Source organism: Stegastes partitus, unplaced genomic scaffold (assembly GCF_000690725.1).
Source record: "Stegastes partitus isolate 25-593 unplaced genomic scaffold, Stegastes_partitus-1.0.2 Scaffold26, whole genome shotgun sequence".
Taxonomy (NCBI): domain Eukaryota; kingdom Metazoa; phylum Chordata; class Actinopteri; family Pomacentridae; genus Stegastes; species Stegastes partitus.
This window is the reverse complement of record NW_007577757.1, coordinates 1,143,253-1,153,888: the sequence shown is the minus strand read 5'-3', so window position 1 is coordinate 1,153,888 and position 10,636 is coordinate 1,143,253. Positions and strand designations below refer to the sequence as shown.

Below are 10,636 nucleotides of genomic sequence, written 5' to 3'. Positions count from 1 at the left end.
TACTGAGATTCTAAAAGGAAAAGCATCAGGCAGTCTGCACAGAAGCTTGGTCATGGGCAGCACTGGACCTCCCAACAAGACAAGACAATGATCCCAGACATACAGTCCAAACCTGAGTCCCATCTATAATGTGTGGAGTGCTGGCAAGGACAGCCACAAAGACCTGAGATCATTCCAAAACAGCAGTGTTGTAAAATTCTGAGTGCAAAAGCTTTTTGGTCATTCTATAAACTTTTTGATTGCTGTGGTGGTTAACAAAGGCGTTGCTACTAAGTACTGATATGAATATCCATGAACAATATTTGTTCAGACTGACCTTTAACATGTAAAACACAACGTTTCACCATCTTCTGCTACTCGTTTTGTTGTTTCAGGCCAGAGGAATCTCTTAGTCAAATAAAAATTCCATGAAAATCAAAATTTGGCATGGGCATTGTTAATCTGGGGCTTAACTGTGCCTGTAAGAGTTGTTCCAGTTATGATAAAGCATCTGATTAGACATGAAGTACAAATCAATTAAATAACAACAGGCTCAAAGCACAAACTGGTCTGTGGTCCAAACACTGCAAAATAAAATCAGATGAAATTTCACCATGAGTGTTGCTATTTAAACGTTTAGAACTGAAACTCATAGAAGTAGTCATTTCCAAAGAACCCCATGACTTGGAACACAATATAATACACACATAATAACTAGTGTCATCACTCACTTATAACACATTGAATCTTTATTTTTTTCACCATTGTACACTCCATTGGAGGCCGTTTAACAAACACAAACAAAATGTTGTAAACACAAAACGCAAACTTTCAACATTTCCTCTGAGGTACCTTGCCGTTACACCTTAATACATAGTTTCATATCATCTTTTTTTTTTATTTTCCAGCCGTTAACGCCTCAATATCCTTATAGCAACCATGAAGCTCGATGCCAACTGTTAAAGAGCAGAGTTTGATGGTGGGCTGATTTCAGCAGAGACCCAGAGGCATGAATGCATCACTTCATCATCCTGCATCGGTTTATCCAGAGCAGCTCAGTTGCCATGACGACATTCTTAATCTTACGTTTACATGATGTATGCAAATCGATACTAAAAATGCACATTATAAAGTTTCTCTCACTGTGGGGGCTGTGGTGCCCTGAGAAAACCTTTCTGGATAATTTGGATCATAGTGTTTCAGAATCAACAGTCTCATAATATGGTTAAAGAGCAAGCTACGGTAAAGTTAAAGCTTTTGTAATCAACACAATGATTCTTTTTGTTTAATAAATAATAATTAAAGTTGAATAAAACAGGCAAACATGTTTCTGAATTTCTTCCAGCCTACCTTAATGGTAACAAATTGTTCAAAGAGCTTCAATCTCTCTACATCCATCTGACTTGCAAGAATAGAAATGTTAGTACCAGCAGATGTAAAAGTGCGTGATTGAGGACGGGTCCAGTGTCACATTCTCGTATGTCAGCGTGCTGACTCCAGTGTTGCAGACAAAATCATCAAATTACTTCACCGCGGAGAAGAAGAGCACAAGAACAGAACAAAGAGGAGAGCAAACAGAGAGCAGATGAAACAGGGCGCTGGAAAAGGAATTAGAAAAACTAGACAGGAGGATAAAAAATGCAATAAATTTCCACTTGCTGTAACAATGTGCATCCTTTGGAGCACAGATAATCACTGTAGGAGCTTCTTCTGTATCACTAGGGAGCAAATTTAGTTAGCGTAAGATTAATGTGCAACCACGCTGTTGTTTTATCTTCTAGAGGTCCGTTAACATGACAGAACACTAAACTTCTGTCACACATGGTATCACTATTTATTATCAGAGAAGCTCTGTTGGCGGAATGTCCAACTGTCTGATCCAGTAACCCACAACTCTCTCCATAGACAATCAAATACTGTGTGGAAAGGTGAAGGACAGGTGACTCTGAATCAGACTGCTTGAAATGTATGTTTAACTCGATAGAGCCTGAATTGACACAGACTTGTACACAGTCCTAATGTAAAAGCTTGGTCTTGGTTTGATTAAAATTATAAATGAAAATGCTGCTAAAAGTGAAAATGAGGAGAAATGCTCAGACAGAGATGGAAATGTATTAGGACACTTAGTTCAAACTCTTCAGACTCAGTCAGAGCTTTAACCAGTTGACAACAGAGGTTTCATTTCTATGTGCAATGGCCCACTCTTAGCTGCTACAAGGAGCCTCCAATTCATGTAGGTATACCGTCATAGGTAAATGCATATACACAGGGAATGTACCAACTCCCCTTCCCCCATCACATCTCCCCTCAGTCTCGTGGTGGTTTGGTCCGGCGTTCAGAGAGCAGTAGTCTTTATGTCCGGACCTGGAACTTGCCAGCCTTGGTCATGTACTTGATTCCTTTGAAAGGTTTATACTTCTCGCCGTACATGTCCAGTCGATTCACCTTCAGGCCTGTTGAAGGACACAAATATTAGTAATTCATCAATACCTAAATTTGTGTTATTGGACAAGAACAAACGCCATCATCTGGGGTGAACGTTGGGGGATGATGTGTGGCTCAGAGCCAGGATTTTCATTAGTTTATTAAAGTTCAAGATACATACATACCTAGACAGAGATGTAAACATTAGGTTCTTTACGACCTAGCCTAATCCACTGTGAGTTAAGTATTAATATTACATCTGAGTGACTGTAGAAAACATCAGATGCTCTTGGTGGGCAGCACAGTGGTGCAACGGTTAGCACTTTTGCCTCACAGCAGGAAGGCCCTGGGTTCAGATCTGCTGGTCAGCTGAGGTCTTTCTGTGTGTAGTTTGCGTGGGTTTTCTCCTGGTGGTCCTGCTTCTTCCCACAGGCCAAAGACAAGCATGGTAGCATAATTGGTGATTCTAAACCGGCAGCAGATGAGTGTGAGTGTGTACAGTTGTCTGTCCAGGATGTACTCAGGGTTTTACCCAGTGTCAGCTGTTGTTAAAGACTTTCCGCTGACTCACTTTAACCTTCTGGATGAACAAATATTGGGACAATTGTACTTTTATTTCCTGTTTCCCTACTTCCACGTCTTTTGTCTAATCCAGATAAAAGATGGCAGCCAGTAATGACATTTGCTCGTACTTTATTTGTACAAAAGTTAAGCAACCGCAACTAATTTACTTATTCAAGGATACAAAAGTCATATCATAGTACCTGAATTTAAAAAGAAATTGGCAAGTTTACAAGCTTAATTGGAATATTTTACCATCTACATGAAGTGTGATTACTTTCATTCTTAGAATATTCGCATGCTGAGAATACATGTTACCTAAATAACTCGACTCTATAGACAAAGATTGTCAATAAAGCATGTCATATAATAATATCTTTAAATATCTTAGGTCAACAATCCAAAAGTAGTAAGTAGCCGTAAGTATCAAAATTCAACACTGATTTTTAAAAATGTGTTTCCTGATGTCATGTGAAGGAGGCGTATGAATTGCATTTGGCACCATCTAGTGGCCACAATGTCGCTGTTCTTCAACAATGGGAACATCAGGTGGTTGTCAGCTGAGCGGCTACGTGATGAAAGCTGCTTGAATGTCTGGGGGTTGAGATCAAATGTGGAAGTGAAAATAATAAAGATGAATCCAACCTAACTTAAGAGCTTTGTTGTTGTGCAGGACAGAGTATAATAATATATATGACGATAAATTTACGTTTATAATAAAGTATTTGTACAAGAAATTAAGGAATTCCTGGAAGGACTTAGTCATAAGTGTGACAACAATGAGTGAAATGAACTGGATGGAGTGTCAGTGTTCCAGACTGATTTTTTCACTAGCAGCACGAGTGAAACCAGTTTCCTCAGTTGTTTCAACACATGATTTTGTTGTACCCCCCTCAGGCGGGTGTGTGACTAAAAATTATTTTAAAAGGAGTGAAATAATGGGTTCTAATCTGATAGATTTACCCAAACTAAAACAGAGTGATTTTGTCTACATGGGCTGTTTTCTATATGTGCAGGTTTCTAAGCGTGGTGCTCAATTTTGTTAATCTAATTGTGGGACAAAATCATTACTGTGATTAATATACATTTAATTTTGCAGTCCTAATGCTGCATTAGCAACTGTGGTTGAATGTAGGGCTTTTTCTTCATCAGGTGTATCTGAGTCAGGACATCTCCCTCTCCACCAGCCTCCTCCTCTCTCTCCTCATTTTATGTTTTTAAAATAATCGACTGTAGATTGCTTCATCACTGGAGTAATCAAAAACTAAATGGATTGTTTCATGTGTTCGGGAATTCCAGACTCACTATACCAGTGAGGAAGAAAAACTTTGACTTACCACTACTGTGGCTAACACAGCTGCTCCCCACACAGACCAGAGAGGCAACATATCAGGATAATAACTGTTGTACACTTGTAGACACGAATGTGCCCATGTGAAATTTTACCTCCCACACTCTCAAAAAATGGTTGCACATGAGTGCGTTTGTACCTGAGATGGCCATCTGCTGGATCTTGAACTGGATGTTGATGGTGGGATTCTCATCAGGTTTGGAGGCTCCGGCCTGCAGGCTCATTGTACCTTTCAGACTAGGAAGCTTCTGTGGGTTGATCTTGCCAACATCCCATGTCAACAACTTGCAAAAAACAAACATCAAGATATGAATTATCGACCACATAGAAAAAAGGTCACACCAGGTCCTCAAGATAATTGGTATAAATTAAAATCATTTAAGGCTCAGACAAAACTAATTATTTTACATTCTGATGTTAATGTACAGCTTCCTTTTCCCTTCTTTTAGGCACTTAAATGCACTCAGACAAAACATGAAAGTACCTTTGTGACTGGGTCAAAGGTGTATGTTCCCTGGGAGGGGTTGAGGTTGGCATTGAGGACGCCCCGGGGCAACTGGCTGCTGACCAGGACCGACTCCACAGCTTTGCCCATGGTCTGTTTGGGGCCCAGTGTCAAGTCAAAGCGTCCCTGGGAACTTCCCTCCCGAAAAGTGATGTTGTGCTTGACGTACACCGGAATAGCAACCAGGCTAGAGAAGAAACAACCAACACACATCAGGAGTCAGTCATACAAGTCAGTAGAGTCATGTTTGATAATGGTCCTGTTGTACTCTAATGCTGGTAGACTGCTCATGAGAAAGTCCTTCAGACAGAACACATACAGCTGGCAAAACACATGGACAGGTCATGTGTTTGGACAAAAGATCATCCCCACAGATTTAACTGAACTCATGTGATCACATGTTTAGTCATGCATATGGTTGTCAGTTAGACTCGGGGTTAATCTCTGCATCATGTTTTTGCTCTGATTTTAATCTGGACGTTCTGGCCAGAAGTGGTGATTGGTATCTCTGCCACTTTGCCACTTCTCTCAGGCTATTGGTCTGCTACCTTCTGCTACCAGCTATTCATCTGCCATGCTGTGTTTTGAGTACAAAATAAGTGGCACCTCTAAGATGCATCATGTATCCAATACGCATGTCATTCAGCTGCCACTCCAGTGAGTCTCTTGTTCTACTGACAGACTCAAACTCCACCGTCTTCGGCTGCAGCTGGTGACAGTAGTCAGATATCTCATCACAAGTAGACTTTATGATGTCATTGGATAGGCAGCTGAACGACACTGAAGACAGTCACAAATGCAGCCTGATCAGTTTGCAGATACGAAAACATGAGACTGGAGGGGTTTGTGCCAGCTGGTTAACAGCCTTTAAACTTAAAAATTTAATTTTCATACAACACCCTTGATGACATAATCTGTATGATTCCTCTAAAAAGCCCATCATATGTCAAATTTAGATCATCTACAATGTCAGACCATTTGATGGACCACCTCATATGTGTCTTTGTCATACTGTGACAGGAATAGATCCTAAATCAAAACACACTAACTTCTGAGAGCTGACATGGTAGGAGAGCAGCCGGAAGTTTCCATCAGGTGGGATGAAAGAGAGGATTCGCTCAGCTTCCCAGCGCTTGAACCGAACACACGGGTGGAAACTGACGTCATCCAGCAGCCGAGGATTCTGGGAGTGAGGACGATTGGGAGGTGAGTAAAACAACATGTGCATAAAATACAGAAAAGTTAATTCCACTGCTTCTCTGTATTTCAAGTTGTTCAAATAATTTCTACTTCTGTGCTACGTCAAACTCTTTCCAAAGCATTTTGACTAACATAATAATAATTACTTAGAGTACTTCTCCCAGCAATACATTAGACACTCTAAATATGACTTGTAATAATTGACTAATTTATAAATGCTCTATGTGAATGTGTGAGTGTAGTTCCACTGAATACACAAACACTTTAACTGCATTAACTGAAAAGGCAGAAAAAATAGAAGAAACGTACCATAAAAGAGAGAGTGAGGTCAGGCATGCCTGTCAGCTTCACACAGGCATCAATAACTCCCTGAATTTCTGCTGTAATAGTGGACCCTGAAGGGGAAGGAAAAGAAATTGACAGAGAGAAAAAAAAACATACAAACTAACAGTAAAGCTGCTTTTGAAGGCAGATGCTAATAATTGTTGCATAGAGCTGCTGATGGCTGATAGTTTGTACTGTTTTAAATTGACCATTTTCTTGACAAAATTGACAACAGTGGTCAAATTTTACTGCTTCCTCCAAACAGCGACATGTTTCACAAGCAGTGTGTACCACATGTACCATCGCAATACCTGATTTATCAATGATAGCATCAATCTCCTCCACCACGTCAAAATAGGCTTCATTGTTGGTGTATTTGACTCCGGTGCGTCGCCATGGCACCACTGACAGCTGGCCTGTGGGAAGCTGTTCACCCACATTGGTGCTGCCTGGAATACAGACAGTAACCAAATGTTGAATGGCAAGAACATGTACACAGAGCCCATTTACACAGAAATCAGCAGCTGTAACATTTAATGCCATAGCTCACACCTATGGTTGACGCTGGTTCTGTACAGTGTTGTTTGGTGCATTTGTGACAAAAGCTCTCATATTAGTATGTTGTCTGGATTTCAATGAACACATTACATGTCAGCAAACGTTTTTATGTTGAATGACCAATGTTTTAACATCCAGTTAAGGTGATCCATTATGGCTAAAAACGCAAATGTCCATTGTAGTGATAATGTTCAGTTAACTAACAGAATGTACCGTAATTCTTCTCAAGTTTTTCTTATTAGAAATGCTTTGGTGTTTGCATGATGTTCTAGGAACCGAACGTTCTAAACCAATAAGACCAGTAAGTGTCTAATTCAGACTACACTGGACACTTTTACTGAGTGCAGTTGTTAAAATGGCAAGCACTGACCTGTGATGGTGTTGACCATAGTGCGGAGGATGGTGGGAGGCTTAATAAGCTCTTTGAGGATGTTGGACTCTGTGGCCAAGGGGAACCCGTTGTCCAGCATCTCCTCCAGCAGTTCGTAGACAACTACCACATTGTCTTTGATTGCCGCTTCTGTACACACTCCAAAATAATCCTGAGAACAAAGAACACAGGCAGGATGTGAGTATAAGTCAAACATAGGTCATTTGAACTAAACTAAAATTAAACAGAAAAATATGTTGAAGCACAACCTGGAACGTGTCGACGACTCTGTGCAGAAACTCGATGACAAAGAGCGGTGGCACCTCACTCTGGATGACCGCTACGAAGTAGATGCGATGCCTGAGCACACTGATAAGGTAGTGATGCGGTGTGGGGATCACTGGAGGGACGTTCTCAGGTTCGGTGGCGCGCTCCTGAGCCTCGAAGAAGTAATCGCACACTGAGCGGCTGACCACGCTTTTCCAGTGCTTCTCTAGGAAAATATCCCCTGAGGCATTGACTAGGAACAGGCTGTGGATCATTTTGGCTGGAGGCTGTGGAGCAAATGATAAAAAAGAAAACCAGATGAGAAAAGCTTGAGAAGAACATACTGGACATTCTGTTAATTTGAAGAACATCATCACTAAAGCTCAGGTGTTAGTAATAACTTTAGCCGTGGCTCTGTTCCATTGAAGCATCTCAGTGAACCATGAATGTGACAGGGACGCAGCATGTACAATAACAAGACCCTGAAACCAAGCCGCAACCTCTGGGGCTGAAAAATAAAGCCGGCAGTTCCTCCAATGTCCACTTAAGGCTGGCACCAAAAGCAAGTCAATGGCTATAGACCTGCATGTTAAAATGCTCAACTTTATAGTAGAAAGACATATTCACCTTTTGGTTCTCAATAGCTAAACTTCCTGTTCATGAATAATGTACAAGGGTGAATTTCTGTGTAGGTCTCCTGTTGACATTCTATTAAGGGTTAAAACGTATGGATAACTAAGGGGTGTGGCTGCTTTGATAGACAGGTTGGCACAGTCACGAAACAGTTCATGGCCCAGATTTACATTGTTGCCTCGCAGCAAGAAGGTCGCCAGTTCGCATCCCGGTGAGGACACCCGGGATCTTTCTGTGTGGAACCCTCGGTTCTCCGGCTTCCTCCCACACAGTCTAAAAACATGTTGAGGTTAACTGGCTTGGTTGTCTGTCTCTAAGTGTAGCCCTGTGATAGACTGGTGACCTGTCCAGGTCCCCTGCCTTCGCCCTAAATCAGCTGGGATAGACTCCAGCCCCCGCCACCCTAGTGAGGGTTAAGCGGTGTATAGATAATGAATGGATGGAGACTGTAGTGGACTCTTGTGTATGTGAAAAGTGAAACACTTCCCTTAGGAAGCTGCCAAGATGGTGACAGCCAAAGCCACTACACTGACAATTGAAACTGATCAGGAAACTAATAGATGACATTACGAAGGGTTCATTCATCTTTGTTTATGCCTTTTTTTGGCCGAAAATTCATCAATAATTCATTTTTATTATTAACACAGTTGTTCCTAAAGTTACATTTTTCCGCATTTACTGTACCGTTCTTATCCAGTTATTTAGTCCTATCAGAGAGATAAACTCAGCTCAGTCTGTATTTTATCTCTATAGTCCCACTATTGTAAAGGCAGCCCTTCCTCTCCTCACGTGACACACACACACAGTGGATAAAAGCATGTTTTATGCTCCAGATGGCACTGGTCATACAGTGTGCTTACTTTGGCAGCAGAGAATGAGATTGTGTGCTCAATGTGTGTCCAATCTAACTACACACTTGCCTTTAATGTGCTGAATAGCCGAGTTTGTGAAGCTCCTATTTCCCACATGCACTTTCATAAAATAATAATAATAATAAAAAAAACTGCACTCAACATTCATTACTTTATATGATTCATTTGTAAAACTCATTAGATGTACAAACTTATTCGCAGCAGCACATGAATGAGTCACGTGAACTTCACTTCAAAGTGACATTAAATTCGTCTTTTTTTCAATTGAGTCTGGTGTACTCAGAATTCCTGGTTACTTGATGCAGTAAGTCACGATTAAGTCTTCCTTACACCGGTGGCTGGGGAATATGACACCGGAATATTCATTAAATATGCGGCAAAGCTATCGAGTTCGGACCGGCTTTAAGCGAGAGCCACATTAACCTAAACTAATTACAGCGACGCATAAATATTAGCACGATACAACATTTCAGAGACGAACTAGCCAGCTGTGTGTAGAGCAGCTGAAGGCCTCCATCTCCACACAAGATGCTACATCCGTCCCTCCTCCTGCCTCAGTCTCATGACAGAGGAAAAGCTCCGCCACCCGCTACCACAGATGGAAAAACGCTGAAATAACGATGCTGCTCAGCCTGAAAACTCACCACAAGCCACTCGAACCATTCACAAGCTACACCTGACTTACCGAAGACAATTTTTAGTCGTTTTCGTCTCGCCTTTCCCCTTTTCTCTCAATGAAAGATTAAGCAGCCGTCGTTGCTTCCCGTTAGGTGGAGCTGCAGATCATGAAGCAAGAGAGAGGATAGAAACGGGCCAATCAGAGGCCGAGGAGGCCGTGAAGTCCCGCCCACCTAATAGAGTCATAGGTCAATAATACGGAAGTTGGTGACTCGTGACTTGGCTGTGATTGGCCTATGGCGGGGGAGCCACAGTAAACACCAGTACAGCTGTTCGCTGATTGGCCTGAGGATGTACCTGGTCTGACATTTTGTTTCCAGTATCAGATTTCATCTTGTGGTGTTTCTCAGTTCAAACAAACAGAGGGACATGTTCAGCAGGCGGAACACAGCAGAGTTCAGGGCTTAAACTGCTATTGTCTGTTTTGGCTGCAAACAATTCAGTATACTTTATTTTATATTTATATTATATTGTATTTTTATTTATTAAACAAAAAACACACAAACAAATGTATATGCATATAATACCACAAAACAAGGTGAAATAGTAAAGGTAAATATGGAAACTGCACTTTGCAACAATCCCTAAAACTCAACTCATACATATCACTCCCGTTGTTCAAAAAATCAGTTAGAGCAACACTTCAGGGTTATTGCACCTGTTTTTAGCCTCTCTATTTTACAAGTCGTTGTGTAATTTGTTTTGTAATATTGTGTGAGTTTCTGTACATGAAATCTGTTTTTGCTGTCTATCTCGTTTGTACGCCACCTCTTGACAGGTCGTTATTGAAAATGAGAACCAGTTCTCAATTAATTTCCCTGGTAAAATAAAGGTTAAATAAATAAATAAAAGCATCATGCTGTCAGCAAGTGGCTACTCCTGCTGGAGAAGTGAGAAACACCTGAGGACATTAG

The 10,636-nt window shown here is 41.1% G+C and overlaps 1 protein-coding gene across 1 annotated transcript; it reads right to left on the bottom strand.

Moving 5' to 3' along the window:
* Positions 1–706: 706 nt before the first annotated feature.
* On the bottom strand, positions 707–9,827 carry ap3m2 (adaptor related protein complex 3 subunit mu 2). Its single transcript, XM_008297714.1, has 9 exons — positions 9,730–9,827; positions 7,542–7,826; positions 7,273–7,444; positions 6,656–6,793; positions 6,330–6,415; positions 5,870–6,003; positions 4,800–5,007; positions 4,455–4,599; positions 707–2,432 (listed from the first exon to the last, which is right to left on the bottom strand). The coding sequence occupies exons 2-9, from the start codon at positions 7,812–7,814 to the stop codon at positions 2,332–2,334; spliced, it is 1,257 nt and encodes a 418-aa protein (XP_008295936.1). The 5' UTR covers positions 7,815–7,826; positions 9,730–9,827; the 3' UTR covers positions 707–2,331.
* Between the last annotated feature and the right edge of the window lie 809 nt (positions 9,828–10,636).

What these genes read in the sequence shown, in the direction of transcription:
- ap3m2 (XM_008297714.1), bottom strand. Translation starts at nt 7,814, where the DNA reads ATGATCCACAGCCTGTTCCTAGTCAATGCCTCAGGGGATATTTTCCTA. An exon ending in GAGTCGTCGACACGTTCCAG is followed by an intron (nt 7,445 to 7,541) that starts GTTGTGCTTCAA and finishes CTTTGTTCTCAG; the next exon opens with GATTATTTTGGAGTGTGTAC. An exon ending in ACCTCACTCTCTCTTTTATG is followed by an intron (nt 6,004 to 6,329) that starts GTACGTTTCTTC and finishes CCTCACTCCCAG; the next exon opens with AATCCTCGGCTGCTGGATGA.